This window comes from Peromyscus californicus, unplaced genomic scaffold, assembly GCF_007827085.1.
Source record: "Peromyscus californicus insignis strain IS unplaced genomic scaffold, ASM782708v3 Scaffold_11__1_contigs__length_118956290, whole genome shotgun sequence".
Taxonomy (NCBI): domain Eukaryota; kingdom Metazoa; phylum Chordata; class Mammalia; order Rodentia; family Cricetidae; genus Peromyscus; species Peromyscus californicus.
In genome coordinates, this window is record NW_026294402.1 from 36,675,928 (window position 1) to 36,695,770 (window position 19,843).

General features: G+C 47.4%; 1 protein-coding gene across 3 annotated transcripts in view; it reads right to left on the bottom strand.

The window, feature by feature from the left end:
* Window positions 1-946: 946 nt before the first annotated feature.
* Window positions 947-19,843, bottom strand: part of Grik4 (glutamate ionotropic receptor kainate type subunit 4) — a 431,592-nt gene continuing 412,695 nt past the window's right edge. For all 3 annotated transcript variants that reach the window (XM_052757532.1, XM_052757513.1, XM_052757522.1), the window contains 3 exons: window positions 18,017-18,145; window positions 5,473-5,591; window positions 947-1,723 (listed from right to left, as the gene is read on the bottom strand). In XM_052757532.1, coding sequence (XP_052613492.1) covers window positions 1,367-1,723; window positions 5,473-5,591; window positions 18,017-18,145 — 605 coding nt within the window. In that variant the 3' untranslated portion in view covers window positions 947-1,366. The remainder of the gene's footprint in view (window positions 1,724-5,472; window positions 5,592-18,016; window positions 18,146-19,843) is intronic.

Consider the following 19,843-nt stretch of genomic DNA (forward strand, 5'->3'; position numbering starts at 1 on the left):
ACACATGCACACACATGCACACACACACACACACACACACACACACACACACACACACTTGCACCTAGGTTTCATGTCTAGTACCCCCCAAAATCACCCAATCTATAGGAGCCTTGCGGGTAATGCTTCACAGGCAGCTACTGAGTTCAGCTAAAAAGAGATGCCTTTGTAAAGGGTCCATCGTACAGAGGGGTGGTCCTGGCCCTCCTCCTGAGTAACACCTTCCAATGGAAGCCAGGACCACAGTATGGGAAAATCACACACACCCTCCTTACTCCTTACATAGTGTCCAGCATGCTTTGCATATTCTGTCTTCCTTCTGTTTTCAGAGATGAAAATAGGAAAAGAGAGAGAAAGAAGAGCCAGATCAATCCTTGGAACCCCAAGCATTTCAAGGTGTCTTCTGGTAAGCTACAGGCTGACTGCTTTTTTTCTGGCATTTAACAAATTGGCTTGGTAGACTTTCACCCAAGGCCCTTTACACTCAGGGAGACCACCAAACACCACATGATGTGAGGGGGGTCAGCACCTAAAACCCTTGGCACCAGCAACTCCAAAGCCAGAGAGATAGAGAGACAGAGAGAGACAAAGACAGAGACACAGAGAGAGAGAGAGGGAGGGAGGGAGGGAGGGAGGGAGGGAGGGAGGGAGGGAAGGAAGGAAGGAAGGAAGGAAGGAAGGAAGGAAGGAAGGAAAGAAGGAAGGAAGGAAAGAAGGAAGGAAGGGGAGAGGGAGAGGGAGAGGGAGGGAGGGAGGGAGGTGGAGGGGGAGACGGGGGGGGGGAGGGGGGAGAGAGAGAGAGAGAGAGAGAGAGAGAGAGAGAGAGAGAGAGGTGTCAGACTTCCATCCCCCCAGACCACACCCCCCATCCCAAAGCACAAGACAAGTGAACCTGAAGAGACAAAAGAAAACCAGGAGAGGAAAGAAAAGGACATTAACAAAAATATACAAATTCAGAAAAGAAAAACTTCCCTGTTGAGTTTAATTTTTTTTTTTTCCTGTTAAGAACTAGACCCAGGGTACAATGGCCCCTTCCTAGGGGGGAATTCAACTGATGATGCCATCAATTTCTTAGACTTCTCCCGGCAGGGCCCTGTTACCCAGACTCCATGTTATTTGGGTGTGAAAGAAAGGCCCTCTGGAGGAGATGGGTCCTTGTGCCCACAGGGGACAGCATCTCTGCCACGTGGATGCAACGTCTTGGATAGACCCGCTCCCCCAGGGCGGGATCTGCCTCCTGCTGGGGCACCACGTTCTGATCGCTTTGTGAAGTGATTGAATCTTGAATCCGGAGGGACAGAAGGATGTTGTAAAGTCAGCCCTCCCGCCTCCCCGCCTGGCTCCACGGTCTGGTCCTTGGCTGCCACTACTCAGGCTCGCTGCTGTTGGTGGTCTTGTCCCACTCCAGGCTTTCCTCGCTGCGGGCCGGGGACGGTCGCGCCCGCAGGCCCTGAAAGCGGCGGCACTCCGGGCACACGCGAATGTGCGTGCAGCCGCGGGCCACCAGGGCGGCCTCTTGCGCCAGTCTCTGCGCCAGCTGGTCGGGCTCCCCGGCGCCACACAGCTTGCCATTGCTGAGCGTCGCGGTACCCCGGGGCCGGCGCTCCTCCAGGACCGGGGGCTGGGGTGGCAGGCCTCCAGAGCGCCGCCGCCGGGGGTGGATACTGTCCTGGCACAGGATGATGCTGCGCAGCTCTGTCACCATCTCCTGACACACGGACACCTGGGGGAGACAATGGAAGTTACAGATAGCCACTCAGAAACGGCCTCAAGAGCCTCCTGGGTTCTGCAGGCAGAGGGTGTGGGGACGGTCTGTCAACTCAGGTATGTGAAGGTTAAATGTAGGCCTCATTCCTACCCCTGTTTGAGGCTCAAAAGCCCTCCACAGCTTTCATTCAACAGCCCTGCCAGATGATGCCCAATTTTTGGCCACCTTCAAAGAGCAACCTCAGCATCTTGGGGGAGAGAGGGTACTATTTCGGCACATTTTCACTAAGGGCTGCTTCCTCCTACTCTGCTTAGTTTCTACCCCTGAGAATTTCATCCATTGACCTCAGGTAAATGCCGATCCTGAAACCTACTTCAAACAAACACGCTCTTCTATATCAGCCTCCCTGGTGTTTGAAAAGCTCATCATTTGTTCATTTTGTCTTCAGCCCAAAGATTCACGTGTGTTTTAGCCATCATGACCAGTTGAGTTGTCCGAGCTGGAAAGGAACATTCTGGAAACACTGCGAGAGGAAGCATCCGCCTGTACTTCCCTATCTTCTCTTTCGGCTATATCAACATGACAGGGCTACCCCTGCCAAAAGCCAACACCGCCTTGACTTCCTTTCAGCTGTCCTGAGTTAAGTTGCCAATGGTTGGAGATGATGCATCCAGAAAAAAATCACTGAAGTAAACAGCTGCTGCATCTGTATGTCCACAGACTCCCACCAGGGAACGTTTGGCTCCAGCTGTGTTTCAAAACTCGGAATATTTCAGATTTCAGAAAGGCATTACAATGCACAAACACCATATGATGTTTCACACCCAGTGGGTCTGGGACAAACTCCATATTGAACACAGTGCCATTTCTACAGCAAAATGTTTGTGTCTTCACACTGAATGCAATGAAGACCGTGCACATGAATCAGGCTTTGTGGAGAAAGCATTTGCATCAAACTTACAAAGGGCTTGGACCGTTCCTAGCTTTTGGGGTCTGAGGACCAGCGGATAAAGAATTATGAACCTGTGTTTTTATTGTTACTATCACTAATCTTATAATATCCATTTCGAAGATGTGTAGGTAGGAACTCAGGAAATAGTGTGTGTTTTGTAAAGAACTGACTAATGAATATCCCGTTGAGAATTAGAACTGAAACCTTGGGCCTAACTCCAAAGCCCAAGCACACTTGCTTGAGTTCTCACTCTGAAGTCAGAACGGTACTCCTGGAGTATGATGACAGAAGCAGCTTCCTCCTCGTGTTCTATCCGTGGAACACATATTATACCAGAGCCACACAGCCAATCCAGCCTCCTCTTCATTTTAGCTATCAGAGCAGTCTGATACTCATTGAATGTCAGTGTAAATCCAGATCCTGCCTGAGCTCTTGGGAGAAACAGGCCACGGAGGCAGCTGCAGATAGCACCTCATAGACTATGGCCTCACTTGGGCTTTCAGAACTGAATCTAGGCCCATCATTGTCACTAAAGAGCAGACGATTCTTGGCAAATCACTAAACCCCTCTGTGCTTCTAATAATTACTATGGCAACAAAACCCCTGCCACCTGCTTAATCCAGTCCATGTGACAAGAATATAACAACATGCATTTACCATCTACTGTGGGTCAAGCATTGTGATTTGTCATGGAAATAGAGATAACAGGCAGTCCTTACATCCAAGCAGATCCGTGTCTACAGATGCTGCAGCATGACCTGTAAGCACTTTATATCAGTGTTACAGCGGTGCTGGAGTGGCTTTGCTGGTCCAGAGTAAAAGACAGGAGAAGAAATAGGGAAGGTTTCACTGGGGAATGAAAGGCCCACCCGATCAGACTCATAATGAGATAATCAGATCATAACCCGATCAGAATACATAAATGTTAGCAGCATTTAAGGAAGGGGCAAAGGAAGAAGGGAACAGAACCGGAAGCAGAAGTACTGGGGGATCCAAGAGATCTGATGTTGGAACAAGGAAAAGGACATGAGAGTCTGGAAATGGTGGGCTCCCTTTGGTTTGTCCTTTGCTGAAGGGGTCAGACAATGGCAAGGGTCCTTCCTAGGGGTGGAGAGAAGCCAAGTTGAAACCGTGTCAAAAGCTGAGAGGTGGGCAAGGAAATGGAAAGTAATATTGTTATAAATGTCGCCGGGCGGTGGTGGCACATGCCTTTAATTCCAGCACTTGGTGGGCAGAGGCAGGCGGATCTCAGAGTTCAAGGCCAGCCTGGTCTTCAAAGCGAGTTCCAGGACAGCCAGGACTGTTACACAGAGAAACTCTGCCTCAAATACCAATAAATAAGTAAATAAATAAATAATCAATCAATCAAATGTCCTTAGCTCAGGAGAAGTGTGGTATAAGGCAAGGTGACAGTGGCATTACTACTCTTTAAAAGGAACAACTGGGGCACAGTTGTGAATTTCGGAGAGAGGGTATACAGAAACACATGGGGCTGAGAGTAGAGTCCTAGAATAGATGAGTGGTAGGATCAGGCAGAGGCACTGTGTGGGTGGCGCCCTCTGCTGCAGTGGCCCGATGACTACATCTTTAGGTAGGGGTTTAGACAGGTGGAGTATAAAATAAAATCAAGTTCTCTTCATGCAGGAGCCGAGGACAGAAGAATGGGTGGCAGTGTGGAAAAAAGCTGACCACAAACAGCCCAGGAACTGGTAGGCAGTGATATTGTGTTGAGGTCCCCTATGAGGTGGTATCCCATAGGGTTCCAGAATGTGGTCTGTACAGTCAGGAGATATTTCCCCAGCAACAGTTAAAGGAGGGGGCTTAAGGAAGATCCAGAGCTGAGAGGCTAATGTAATTTAAAAAAAAAAAAAGTCTCACAGTGTAATTAACATGAAAAGATTTGTGCATCTTCCCTGGGGAGGGATGGAGGGCCAATGGACAAAGAATTCTTGTGCATCTTCCCTGGGGAGGGATGGAGGGCCAATGGACAAAGAATTCTTGTGCATCTTCCCTGGGGAGGGATGGAGGGCCAATGGACAAAGAATTCTTGTGCATCTTCCCTGGGGAGGGATGGAGGGCCAATGGACAAAGAATGCTTGTGCATCTTCCCTGAGGAGGGATGGAGGACCAATGGACAAAGAATTCTTGTGCATCTTCCCTGAGGAGGGATGGAGGGCCAATGGACAAAGAATGCTTGTGCATCTTCCCTGAGGAGGGATGGAGGACCAATGGACAAAGAATTCTTGTGCATCTTCCATGGGGAGGGATGGAGGACCAATGGACAAAGTATCCCTTCTTTTCAGACTTTCCATAGGTACAAAGTAGATATTAACCCAGCCTCTAAGTCATAGCTAGAGAATTAAATTTATTAAAATCCCTGACACAGAAGATGAACCTCTTGGTTTCTTTAAATTGGACTGTCTCTAAGGATTTTCACCTGCACCTGTAAGTGAAGTCAGTCAAAATGGAAGGTCTGTGGTCATATTTCACATGCGTGACCTGGTACTTCACCCCCACCTCCACACCCACACACACAATACTATACAGACTGTTGTTTAGAAAACATCTTTCCTCACATATTAATTTGATGGCTGTGTCAAAGGAAAATCTGGAGCCCTTTCTGTGGTTGCACAATCAACACGTGACAGCGTCTACTCAGAGATCTTTTACTCTAGGGACTAAAATTGTCCCCACTGTCCTGCCCTGTGTGCCCTCTGGGAGCATTCCACAGGCCCTGTGCAGAAGCCAGTGTGTTTCACACTGCTGCTGGCAGTATGCCTTAGGAAGCCTTAGGAAGCCTTAGGAAGCTTACCTCTGATGCTTCTGAGTGTCTGAGAGTCCATAAAAACTCCAGCATAGCCATAAAAATGGCCACTATTAAGCCACAAATAAGAACCACAAAGATTCCACCAATATTCTCCATTCCCAGGCCTAGAAGAGAGTGACAAGAAGTAAAAATTACTTTGAGAGAGTGGGAAGACCCACCACAACAACGCAAAAGTCACTTCAACAGTCGGAATGGAGTCTTGGAGGTAGTCTCCCAGACTCATTCATTCCTGGAAAAGATTTAATTCATCGCTTGAAAAAAAGCAGGGTGGTTGCAGTGAACTGGGCCAAGGAGACCTAGCTGTGATGAAGGAGACTGGAGAAACCACAAGACTGTACTAGGCTGGGAGCTGGGGACTGTCTGACGGGAAAGTGCAGGCCCAATCTGATTTAGATCATAGTGACAGGACACCAAAATACCTTAAATTCTAAAACTTCCAGCTCATTTTCTTCACAATGTGTTTTGGTATATAAAGATATAGAAAGAATCATGCTTGCCTGAGCCAGAATATTATAGGTTGGTCACCCTTAATCCAAAACTCTGAAACCTGAAGCTTTTGAGCATATAGTGTGTGTGTGTGTGTGTGTGTGTGTGTGTGTGTGTATAAATCATTTGAGCATCTATTTATATATATATATATATATAAATAGATGCTCAAATGATTTTAGATTTCAGAGAACATTAAGTACTAAATTTTCAGGCTAAGGGATGCTCAGTCAGCTAATATTCCAAAATCCCAAATCTCCAAGCCCTGAAATAATCCTGGACCTGGACATTTGAGAGAAGGAACTAAAATGCTAAGCTTATTTGGAAAGTAAGACTTTTTTGACCCTACTGGACTAATGCATCCCAAATTTGGCTGCTATCAGAAATTCCTGAAAAAGATCACCAGCCTTTTCTCAAGACCTAATAAATCAGTATGTCTGAAGATGAACTCATTTTATTCTTATTTCTCGTATCTATTTATTTGTGTGTCAGTGTGTGTGCTCACACACCCAGCATATGTGCCACAGAGCACATATGGAAGGAAGTCAGAGGGCCACCTTCAGGAGCAGACCCTCTCCATCTACCATGTAGGCCTGGGAATCAAACTCAGGCCATCAGGTTGGGCAGCAAGCACCCTCACCTGCTGGCCATCCCACTGTCTCCAGAACTCTGCACTGGAGACAAGCTTCTCAGGTGAATTTTTCCCAGATAGCCAGGCCTACAACTAGTTGGAAATTGTTATCTTTGGAAGCACTTATGCATTTTTAAGTTCTTTACAGTTGGAGCATACCCTCGTTGTCTAGCAAGATATCTGAAGATATCATGATACACATTTGTAGAAGGATTACGGCCATTTCAGTTGCAGCGTTGATGAGTGCAACCCCACAACTTGATGCTTTCTTTGGCTGTAGAGAAACCAAACTAAGAGAAGTGTCAGATGGACACATGGGGTGTTTGACTGAATGGGGACCACAATCAGGGATCAAAAAGCTTCTTTTATCTAAGAAATTGGCGACTGGAGGTTATGTCCTGTACTCGTTGGGATTATTTCATGTCTAATCTCTAGTTAAGTTGTCATGGGGCATGGGGCTATGCTGTAGTCAGGGAGAGCACCACATAAGATGCTCCACAGAAAAGAACAGGAATCGAGATGCTACCTCTGCAGCTTGGAAAGCTGGCACAATATCCCTACCTGGCTGTTTCAAGATGCCTCGGGTTTCTCACCACAAAGCCCAGCTAGGTGTCTGGTTTTCTTGTTTTTTTTTTTTTTTTTTTTTTTTTTTTTTTTAACAACACAGCACAGTGGCATTCTCTACCTAGCTGATGGTCTACTTCCAGTGGGCCCAAAGCCTCACATAAGCAACGCATCAAGCAAACCATGCCCTCTGGTCCGCAGATTCTCATAGTCAGCAATTCCTAATCTGCACCAATCAATGCAGGGGCCTCTATCTTGATTAATCCAAGATGGAGGATCTTAAAAATAGGGAGAAAAGTCATTATGGTTCATTTGAATACCAGCCTTTCTGACCTGGGCCACCAGGGACAGAAGGCATTGAACTACAAGAATATCAAGATCCACATGGATGAAGGGATGGGATAGAAAGGGGCTCTTAAAAAAGAATGGGTATGTCCAAGGGTCTGGCTGGGGTTTGCAGGCTGGTGTTCCAGCTCATGGATAAGGAGTGATGAGAAGAGGGACATGGTTATAGCCCATGAACCCTAGATGCCCTAGCTTCTCCAGCCAGCCCAGTGAAAAGAGTGACTTTAGTGATAATAAGGATGGCCACCTGCCCAGGTAAACTGAGTCTTTGGGTAATGCTGGGACACTCCCAGATGCCGCCATCACTTAAAGATAGATCTACCTGAAATGAGCAAAAGACTAGCGCCTCCTAGTTCCCTCCTGTTCCTGGAAGGGGTGTTTCCTCTCCTCTCTGGGCCTCACTCTATCATCTGTGGCCCGTGGATGCATTTCTACCTCCCTGTCAGTCACCTCCTGGACCTTCCCATCTTTCCCCCGCCATTGGCTCTTTCCAGTCCATGTCCTTTCCTCCTCAGACTCCTGACGGCTCCAGTTCTGTCCACTCAATGACCCTTCCCCCTCTGCTCATTCATAGTGAACCTTCTGAAAAGAGCAGTCTATTTCAGCATTATTTTAAGTCACTCTAAAAGTCCTTAAAACACATTTGGAGACTCTGTCCCAAACAAAAGCAGTTAGAAGAAAACCCACCCAACATCTTACAACTAAATGCATTTAATTTTTTTCTTCTGGTTTTATGGAGGAAAAAGAAAGAGTTAATTTCCAATTGGCTGTGATTTCTCAGCCATCACTGTGCATACAAGGGAATGTTTGCAAAATGAGAAAAATCTAACCCCAAAATTGTGTCTAAATGTGATGCAGCTTTTATGAATATTAAATTTAAAAATTAATGAAGTTGGAACAATGTTCCATTTTGGAGATATTTAATTAAACATGTCTTAATTTAATTTTGCAAGTTTTCTTTGTGCATTGGGAAGCCAATATATTTTTTTTTCCAGACCTCAAATGTAATTCTGAACACCTGAGAAGCTTTTAGGCCCTAGATACTATACTTGAAGGAGAAAATGAACTTGCCAATCTGGAATTACGTCTGCTAGTCCTAGTGAACCAGCTCTCCTTGAATGCAATGTTGTCTTGCTCCTCCGAAATCACTCTCCACGTTTTGTTTCTCAGCTCATGGAAATTTCCTACTCTTTTGTTGTTGTTGGGTTTTTTTGTTTTTTTGTTTTTTGAGACAGGGTTTCTCTGTGTACTTTTGGTGCCTGTCCTGGATCTCGCTCTGTAGACTAGGCTGGCCTCGAACTCACAGAGATCCACCTGGCTCTGCCTCCCAAATGCTGGGATTAAAGGCGTGCGCCACCACCGCCCGGCTCCTCCTCTTGATGTTACACAACCTTTCTTAGCAGTGGACACTGTCAACCACGCTCCCCTTCTTGGCTCTTTACTAAACCAGTGCTCCATGCTCTCTCCCAGCCTCACCAGTCACGTGGATTTGCTCTTGGTCTCTTGCCTTTCCTCCAAACACTGGTTATTACCAAGTCCTGCTGTCTTTCTCCTCAACAATCTCCTTGTCCATCCCACCACCTTCAAGGGCTCCCCAACCCTTGCCTGAATGACTGCAGCAATTTCAAAATAATGCCCCTGCATACAGCCATTTCCTGCTCAGCTCTACCCTCCACAAAACCGATCTTTTCGGAATATAAAACCTGTGACATCATCTCTAGCAATACAGAACTATTTACATTTCCCAGTACACCCTCCATATGCCTGTCTGTATACTCTGACTGGTGGCACCATTTGCAAAAAACTGTGGAAGCTTTGGGATGTGGGGCTCCGCTGGCAGAAATGGGTCCCTAGCAGGTGAGGCCCCCTCTGGTTCTGACGGGCCTCTCGATGCTTCCTATTTGGTTGCCATGTGAATGTGCGTCACTTCAAGTACTTTAAAGCTCCAGTGGACTGAACTGCGCCTCTGCCTTCCCGACACAGTTTGGAATCCCCTGGAAACTGAGAGGTAAATTAAAACCCTCCTCTCCACAGATGTTTCTGTCAGGTTATCTGGTAACAGTGCTGCAAATATAACAAGTCCAGCCTCTCTCTCTCTCTCTCTCTCTCTCTCTCTCTCTCTCTCTCTCTCTCTCTCTCTCTCTACACACACAGACACACAGACACAGACACACACACACACACACACACACACACACACACACACACACACACGACTAACCTGACCTTTCGTCACTGAACTCCAGGGCCACTTTATCTTGATGGCTTATCTGATCATACACAACTCTGTCAGGTCTATTGCTTTTATGCCTCACTAGTGACACATTGTGCATCCTTCCAATTATGTGTACACAATAATCATGGGTCTAAGTTTATGTGTCTAGAGTTCCCACTGGACCAAGTTCATTGGGAAGAGCCGTGCATTGGATAACTTTCTACCCCACGATCATGGGGTGTGGCCCATAAGAGGTACTCAAGAAAAAAATTGATCAGAAGGACTGGGGAGGTGGCTGAACAGTTAAAGCTCTTGCCCTGTAAGCAAGAGGACCAGAGTTCAGATCCCAAGAACCCCACATTAGTGCCAGGTGAGTGTGGCTGCTTGCCTGTGATTCCAGCCTTGGAAAGAAAAGTGGCTAGTCAGACTAGCAGTATTGGTAAGCTTTGGGTTTGAGAGACCAAGCCTCAAGAAGAAGAAAGTAGGAAAATGATCAAGGAAGGTTCTAGAGATCAGCCTCGGAACTTTCACATACATACACATGTAGGCATTCATGCACCTACCTACACTTCGGCAAACACACACACACACACACACACACACATCAATGCACATACACCCATGCACACTTATGCACACACACCCATGCACACACATGCACACACACCTATGCACACCCACGCACACACATAGAACTACACACAAAATGAAGAGAAACAAAAGACTAGGAGGAAAGAAGATAGCCAGCCCAGATGTAGAGGCCTGCATTGTACAAAACCCTGGATCCACACTGTGCTCCATATTCATCTCCTCATCAAATTCTGTGTGTGGTAACTGTAAACTGTGGCAGCGCTCAGTGAGGGCTCCAGCCAGGTGGTCCAGAACTTCTGAAGGGGGTGGAGCCCTGATCTGACTAATCCATGACATAGACCTCCCTTGTTGGATAGGGGTGGAGGGAGGGGAAGAAAGGCACACGTGGTCTGTGCTGGGATGACTGTGATTCTGATTTGGTCTGGACAAGCTTCAGAAGGAGCTAAGATGTTAACAGGATGCTGGTAGAGGCCCCGAGACACCCAAACAGTCCCAGTCTTTCTTTCCCAGCTTCTCGACTTTCAGGGCCGGCCTGTTAATCATGGGTGTTGGCACTGGCATGCCAACTCCAGGCTGAGTGGCCTCTTCCTCCCCTTCAGAGTGAGGCTTGTATACCAGCCATGCCTTTAGGAAGTTATTGGAAAGTGGAAGCAAGAATAGATTGCTGGCAGAGTGAGAATTGAGAAACAGATGGAGTGGGGTGGGGGAGGGGCACATTCAGAGAGTGAGGCCGTTCTGTTCAGCACTGCCATCAGTCATACCCTAGAAGTCTAATGCCTTCCCCAGCACTCAGCCATTCATCAGCAGGGGCTTGGGATAAATTTGCTCCAGCCTGCAAGGTCCTTGCTGCCCTTACAGATGCTGCAGCACCTGCAAGAGGGACCAGGAAGTCATCCAGCCACTGCCTCTATTCCCTTCTGTAGATGGGGTGGTATATCAGCCACCCAGACAGACGGATTTAAAACCGGGCTTTCCTCCTGACACTCTGAGCCTGGGCCTCAGCTGTGCTTCAGCAATCAGCACGCATTAGCTGAAATAGACTCAGACTTTCCTTGCAAATCCCTGGATGGTGAAATACTAACTCTGGTGTCACTCACAGATTGCCCACAGATACAAATTCTAGCTCCCAAATGCAAATGCATTACTTTCATTGTCTCTGGAACTATGAAGGGGGAACAGACATCATCAGGAGATACTGCAGTGAAGAGACTTGAATCCCACTCACCCACCTGCCTCTCCTTCCTTTCTATCTAGCTAAGAATTGCTTCTTGGATTCAGGTAGACTTAACTCTTTGCCTCAAAGCCCTCACTGAGTCCCAAGTAACAATGCATCTATCTGCACCCAAGACATGCTGTTCTCTTTTGGAACAATGGTTTGTAGGTGGGTGCGGGTTAGCTACACCACACAGGTAGAGAGCAAGGACCGACGAGTGCCATGATCTCAACAGGTGACATCCTATGTTCTCTTTGGTGCTCATCAGCAAATCTTTATGGTGCATTTTTCATGAGCGAGGCGCTGTGCTAGGTCCAAAGCTCTGGGCAGTGCCAGCATCTGCTGCAAACAGAGATTCTTGGATCCATATGGCTCCCAACCATTTTAGAGCCCCATCCTCCTACAGCCATGTGGCTATCTCAGATGGGGCTGTCTCCACGGGATTCTTCGTTGTAAACAGCAACTCCCCCTTTAGCATGTATAGATGAACCTACGTGACCTTCCCAGTGACTCATCTTTATTTGCGTGGCTTGGCACGATGAAGCAGAAAGCTTGCCATTTCTGCTGGCCCTCACTCTGACATCTTTCACCTAGTCCTAGCAGATTCTGGAAAGGGCAGTTAGAGAAAAATAAGGGAAGAGGACACAAAACAAAAGAAGCATTTGAGAAATTTGCAATGTATTAAAACACATGGTGGGAGAGGTACTTCACAATGTCCCATAATACAAGCTGAGGCATCTCATTTTTCAAAGCACTTGAAAATTCCTTCAATTATTAAACAGGATAGAAAGGAGACCTACTCTTCCCACTATATAAAAACATAAAAAGAAAAAACTTGGGTTGTCCAACTTTCCATAGCTACAGGTAATTTCTAAATAAGTCTACCGGCAAAACTATATTCTCTAAAATATAAAGCCACCCTTTACGAGTGTTTACTAGTACTAGAACGAGGAAAGACCAGTGCTAGGGATTTTAACTCTGCCCTTGACAACTATTTTAACTCTGACCTTGTAGTTGCCCTTGACAACTTGTGGCTCCATTTTCCTGGCAAGGAAACACAAGTGCAGAATTCATGTGTATCGCCCAAGGTTCCACACCCAAATCCAGACTGAAAGCAGAGCGCTCAGCCTTCACACCACGCCAAACCTCCCATCACTCTGTGACCACTCAGACTACACACACTACATGCTTGCAGAACTTAACTGGCACCCTGAAAACTGGCTTTCTTGTCAAGAACCTCCAAGATGACAAGGATGAGGGGCTCTATATACAGGCTACAAGCTCCTACCAGGCACCCTTTCTCTCTGTAGAACTTTGACATCAGACGTTTGAATCAATGATATATCAGCTTGACAGCTCAGTTTCCAGAAAGAGGTGAGTATTGTCTTCAGAATAGCTGCCTTCCTTGGTTGTAGACAGGTCAGGTCGCCGTTTACCTGTTTTTCATTCATGTTCTGTTTTCTATCAATTCTCTGGAGTTTCTCTGCCTCCTAGTATTCAGTATGACTTGCTTAGGGAGGGGTTTTCCTGCAAGTATCTCTCTGAGCTGCTATCAAACTTCCAAAGTCAGATTTCTACCTTCAGAGCTTTCCAAAGAAACCAGAGAACCAGGATAACCACACTGGGCCCTCTCAGACAAAAGAGGGAGGGCAGCGTCCCCAGAGCAGTCCCCCTCTTCCCCACCACCTACCCCCACTCTTACTGTCTCATGCTTCCATTCCCGCTGTGCCAGACAGCGGACTTCCTCTTATCCAAGGGTTCTGAAAGTCAACGGCACTGCCTCTTTGCCATTCTTGAAAGGCGACCCTGATTTTCACAGCCCGGGTGGAGTGTTTGTCTTCCTTTGAAGCCCTGATTACGAGCTCGTGCTTTTCAAGATAAAGGTATTTAATTTCCTTGGAGTTCACCCACCACCCTTTGTCTAGCAATTGTTCCACGAAGCCTTTGGTAATCCAACCCCCTTGCATGGAGATGCTGGCATCTGTGAGTGGCTAGGAAGATTTCCTTTTGTAGGAGCTGAGTGGGAAAATAAACAAATAAAATACGTGGTTTTTGAAAGAAGAAAATGAAAGCAGCTTGAAATGGAGCCTTTTTTTTTTTTTTTTTTTTTTTTTTTGTGTAGTCTCCAGTCTTCTCCGGCATCTGCCATCTTACATCTGTCTCCTCAGTGTTTGCAGGAAGGTAGCTGGTCACCAAGCTCCAGGTGGGAACAGAGAGAAGAGGTTAGAAAGGGAAGGGGGAATGTTGTTGCACGTACAAGAGACAACCCTTCTTGGCCTGGGTGTTTGAGCTGTAACGCTGGATTAAAAGTGGGGTAAGCTTCAGTTCCCTTTCTTTGACACTTTGTGCATTTTAATAGGATAACAAAGCAGAAAAGGATTACATTAGGCCCCGGCGTGTTGTCTGGTACATTTTAATTGAAACCAAAGTGCCGGCAGTTACTGTCTGTTTCCGACGTCTCCAGGGGGGATAAAAAGACCACCCTCCTGCTTCACTTCACCCCCCATCTCTCTGCTTATTCCATAGTCCTCTCACTCCTTTAGACACGTGTGAAAGCCAACTGGCGCGGCTTATAAAAAGAAAGGTGACCCAGGAGCTGCTGGGGAACGCAAATTAAGGCTCCTGCTATTTGAGACACAACAGGGAAAGCTCCCATGGCTTGACTCCTGGTGGCCATTTCAAGACTTCAAGGAAGAGATCTTTTGGGTCACACTGCTCCTGCGTGTCTGAGTCTTCTGATCAGGGAGTTAGATGCTGCAGCAAGTGCAATGGCTAATTTGCCAGAGAGAAATGAAGCGAAGGCACCTCCCGTCGTGGACCAGAGCTTCTGGCATGGCCTGTGAGAGGTCCTGTGGGGGGGGATTTTGCTTGGCCAAGAAGGCTTTGAGCATCTCTGGATAATTTGTGTCTAGATTTCAGCCACGGCAGAAGTGGGGCTTGTGGGGTCCCCTGCCTGAAGCTGGCGCTGGCTGCTATGGCTGGGAAGGAAGGTGGCTGATGCTGTGGTTGTGGAATGTGCACAGCGGCCTCCACACAGCCTTGCTCTGGCACCCTTGGCTCTCACTCCAGCGCTGGCTCTTGTGTTCCCAAGAACCCTGCAAACGCAAGGTAGTGTTGGCAGGCTGGCAGGAGCCAGGAGTCTTTGGAGGCACAGTAACCCGGGCACGGTGACTCCTCTGATGATTCTCCTTCTCATCTGTTCAGGGCTTTCCTCGATGCCAGGGAACACTTGGTCCCCATGTATAACATGGAGAGGCCTCCCATTCATGCCATTTCATCCTTCCCATCTGTCTCCCTTCCCCCTCCACTGTCTAATCAGCCTCCATAAACCTCTGTGGAATGGAGAAGACTTTCCACACTGCAGGACTTTCCAACAACTGCAAAAAAGGATACCTTTATTTTCCCATGGATGAACTTAATAACTTCTACCTCAACCTTCAGTTTTCACTCCAAACACAGACTTCTCAATTTTGGCTTAAATTCAGGTAAAATTCTCCTCTGTTTCTTCCCTCTTGTTTGCTGGGTGTACTTTTGGCTTTAGGATGGGAGGGGACCATGAGGTCTCATAGAAAATGTGTGGACATTTCGTCTTCCATTCATTACACTCAGATTTCCAATATCCTCATCTGGAGCCTCGGGAAACATCAGGCCTTTCATGTTCTCTGCCCTCGGCCCCCATGTATCTTCTCCTGCTGCTGCTTATTGTGGTATGGCATATAATTCTGGGATTTCCCAAACTCTAAAATCGACCAGAAGATCTCTCTGTAGCTCTTGCAATCCTCTGCTCATTCTGGGAGTGACTCCAGCTATTGATGTCAGCATGGGGGCAGTCTCCTTTGCAGAGACAGGCCACAACCCAGCATGCCCTGGTTGGGCCACCCTTTTATCTGCTTTGCAGACTTGGTGGCTTTGGGCCTTACCTTTTGCTTTGTTTACTCTTTAACTTCTGCCATCAACTTTAGGGTCAATTTCCTTCAGCATGCAGGAAGAAAATGTCTATGTTCCCAAATACTTCTCTAGCAAACCCAGACTCTCGCCCTTCAACAGCATTGTGTCTGCTACGAAAACGAAGAACTTGTTTTGGACTATGCTTCTCTCAAGGAAATAGCTATCTTTTGGGACCAGAGACGCTCTCCGAATGACCTCTGAGTTCACACCCAGGCCCAGCTTTTGTGGTTCCACAGTAGCTTACTCTAGAACCTCTGACATCTACAGCCAGCTTTCTCAAACCAGTCCACGCACTGAGTCAAGGCTTCACCTGTCCCATAGCAGACCCTGTGTTCCCTTCCCTGCAGAGTCTGGCCTCCATATTCTTCCCTATGGGGCTTATTTGTGATACCCTCCTCATACAGTCCTTACCTGCTCAGGATCTGGGCAATTACAACATCTAGTTTATTATACCCAATCTGGAATCATGTCCTGATATTTCTATCAAGGTTTTCTTCCAAACTAACAGTTAGTCCCCTTGGCACTCATCCTCAGCCTTGCATGGTAGTCTGGCCAGTACCGGGATTGTTTGATAATCTTCCCTGAAACTTCAAGTTCCTTAATTGTCTCCAATACTGTCTTATTCCCAGGAAAAGCTAGCTCATTGTCCCTTGGTATTGCCTGTTGATTGGATGACTGACTGGCTGATAGTTGGAAACTAAATGCTTGCAGACAGACAACAGAACAGACCATCCTGGAATTCTGAGAGTAGCATGGCACACATTCCAGTGCAGATCAATAATGGTTGGGATGCCCTGGGCCCTTCTTATAACAGAACCCAGTGCTTTCTAGTCTCAGATTCACCTTCCCAGCAACTCTATGGTATTTTGTTTTCTGTACTCATCACATACACAGAGTGAGCTAGACAGCATTAACCAGATGCCTACGTTCACAGACTAGCAATGGGTGGAGGAGGGATTCAAATGAGATCTGCTAATGCCCCATGGCCACTAATGGCCATTCCCATGGGTGGCTCTGGTCTTTGAGAAGGGACCATCCCAAGAAGTGTGTGGTCTTGGTGGCTTCCTCAGAAGGCAGGATTTCTTTTACATTGTTTACAATCAGCCCCCTAGAACGATATTCCAGAGACGTGGCCTTGCCGGATGGAAGTCCACACATAAACACTTGGACACACAGTGGCTCTCAACATATTGTGGGGTAATAATTCATGCCAAAAGAAAGGCAAGTGCCTGCTCTCCTTCATTTTATTCCTTTCAAAGGGAGAACATGAGCAGGTAAATCTGTTGCATATTTTACCGAGGCTGCAAGCAGACTGTAAGGGTGACCGTATGATTTATTGTCCAAGTCGGGACACGTTGAGAATATGAGCTATCTAAAAATAACTAACAAGCATTTGTGGGTCTCTCTACAAGAAATCCTGGGTGGTCAGGGACACTCTGCACTCCTTATTGTACATACAGTCTGTGGTTGTTTTCCATTTGACCCAATGAAGTGTTCATTCTTTCATTCACCATCCATTCATTCATTCATCAAGAACATATCCTGTGCTGGCCCTGGGAAGGCAAGCCCCACCCTTATGAAGTCTTCCCGCCAATCAAGGTGGGAAGTGAACAGATAAGCAATAAGCGAATACGATAAGGTAGCGGTACAGCCTAGAAAGAGAAATAAAGTAGGTTCAGGTGGGAGGGGAGGAGTCCTCTCTGAGGGAGCCTGGGGACAGAGCACCACAGGGGAGGGAACAGATGCTCTGACTCCAGGGTGGACGCAATCTGGGGAGTCTTGGGGAACAGAAATAAAAGAGTCTAGGGCAATAGATCACACTGGGCCTTGAGGCTCCAGGGAACCTGAAATTTATTCTGCGATAGGAAGTTGCTAAAAGGCTCATGCAGAAGGAATCTGTGGTCTAATTTGCATTTTAAACATGAATCACTCTGGCCACTGTCAAGACACAAGAATGGGGGGGGGGAAGGAGATCAAGCTGTTGCCACCCCACAGGAGGGAAGCGAGAGGATGGATGTGTTGGTTTGAATGAGAATGTCCCCCATAGACACTGGCATTTGAATATTTGACCTCAGTTGGTGATGCTCATTGGGGAGGCAAAGGAAATGTGGCCTCCCTGGAAGAAGTATGTCACCCGAAGATGGGCCTTGAGGTTTCAAAGCCGTTGGTCATTCCCAGTTTGCTCTCTCGGCTTGGTGTTTGCCATTCAAGATGTGAGCCCTCAATTTCTGCTCCCGACACCAGGCCTTCATTTGGTCTTTTACCACAGCAATAGAAAAGTAACTAACAGAGTGCAGCTGTGGGCCAGGGTGATAACAATGGCATTGGGATCTGTGAGGTAGATCCAGGTAACACAGTATCTCTAGGATCTGTGTGTAAGGGGGCACTGGTGTGTACGGCAGAAAAGACTGGGATACAACCGGTCTCAGGCAACCCACTCTAGGCTTTGGTGTCCAAGTACCTACATGTCATTGCTTAGACTTTGGACAGGAGGACCAGGCCATGTTGGTCCTTGTGAAGACCCAAGTGCGCTTACCTTTGGCTCTGTGATCTTCCTCCTTGGGGCATTTCCCCCCTTCCCACCACTTTCGCTTCAGAATCTCCAGACGGTTGTTCTCCTGAAGCTGGAGGATGGCCAGGTCAAACTCATCCCGGAACACTGAGCCTACAGGGTCAAAGGAAAGCCCAGGGCAGGATGTCAGTGTTCTCCTAGGTGCACTGGGCTCCCCTTTCCAGCATACGTCCTGGCCACTCTGTCCACTTAAACCCTGGGAGGGACACAGACACAGCAGGTGGTCCCCAAGGCCACGCTCCTCTAGTTCCATCTTCTCCGCTAAAAGAAGGGCCTTCTGGTTTACACAGGCATCTCAGCTCTTCCACTGTCCCTTCTGTTACATGTCTAACACGGTCATCTTACAGCCAAAGACCCCAGCATGGGCCACATAATGGCTTCTCTGACATTTGTGTGCCACCCATCTCTCTGCCTGGCACCCTCACTTTCTAATTTAAATAGAGGACCTCTCAGAATTCAGAGACCTGCACGACGACACTCAAGAAATTGGGTGTAGATCTGCCTATTAGCTTCTAGGAAGCCACCATGTATGTTCCTCTGACACAAACCTCTCAGTAGTTGTCCAACTTCTACTTCACATTTATTCATTTCTTGGGCACCTGTAACTGTTGCTACATTACACTTGACAACCATTCACCATAACCAGCCACCAACCCCTGAGCAAAGAGCCAACCAGAGCATCCTCTCATCCATCCGCATTCAGAGGCCAGTCACCAGGTGTCCCCAACGCTCATAGCTGAGTCCACCAGAGCCTACCTCCCTGTCTGTCACCCTGTTGCCCCTGTTCCATTAAACAGAAGGCTTCTTTTTGTTGAGTACAATTCTCTTTAAACTTTTCCAATAGAATACAGTCAAGGAACTTTGGTTCTAGAATGCAGGTTTAATCACAAAAACAGGATTAAACGAACTCAGGGAAAGCTCAATGTCCGACAACAGGTAGAGGCCCGCGATCATTAAGAAAAAGCAGCCAAGAGACTTGGAAAACAATTCAGTTGCCCAGTTTGCCCAAGCACCACAAAGACCCTATGTGGACAGGCACCTCTGAGAACGCCTATGACGTTGGATATAGGAGGAAGCCTGGACCAACCAATGGGGGCTTTTCTCATTTAATGTGTATAGGAAATCACCTAAAAATTCTGTTAACTAGATATTCTGATCCAGTGGGTTTGGGGCAGGGCCTGAGATTCTGCTTTTCTGACAAGCTCTAAGGCAATAACCAGGCTGCTGGGCTATAGACTATCCAACTGTACGGTAGGGTTCTCCCTTCTTTAGGCACAGCGATGCTGAGTGAACCCAGGACGAGTCTGCGGCCTGGAATGTGTTTCTGTCATGACCATCCATGGACAGTCATCTGTAGAACGGGTGTGCAATACACACCTTAGTGAACCAGCACATCAACAAGTTGCCCTGCAGATGTGGACAGATGTTAGGCTAATACCATCAAGATTTAGAGACAGTGTCTCACTGCGGCAAGGCACTTCCATTCAAACTCAGTGTACCAGGAGCTGCGCTGAAGGCTCTTCTGTTGGCTCCCTGCTGGCTTTCTCAGCTCCAGAGCCATCTGACTCAGTTTCCATCTTTCCTTACTGTTTCTCTTCATTTCCCTGGGTCCAATCACATCACTCATTCTGTACTGACTCTTCTCCCTCTCACTGGAAGAATGGCATGCAGGTATATCCTTAGACGACCGAAATCTTGCCTCATCGGTGGGTTACAGAAGGTTCCTCCCAGCCTCACTTAAGAACACGGGCCTCTCCACAGCCCACCTCCACCCACCTATCCAGTCCTGTC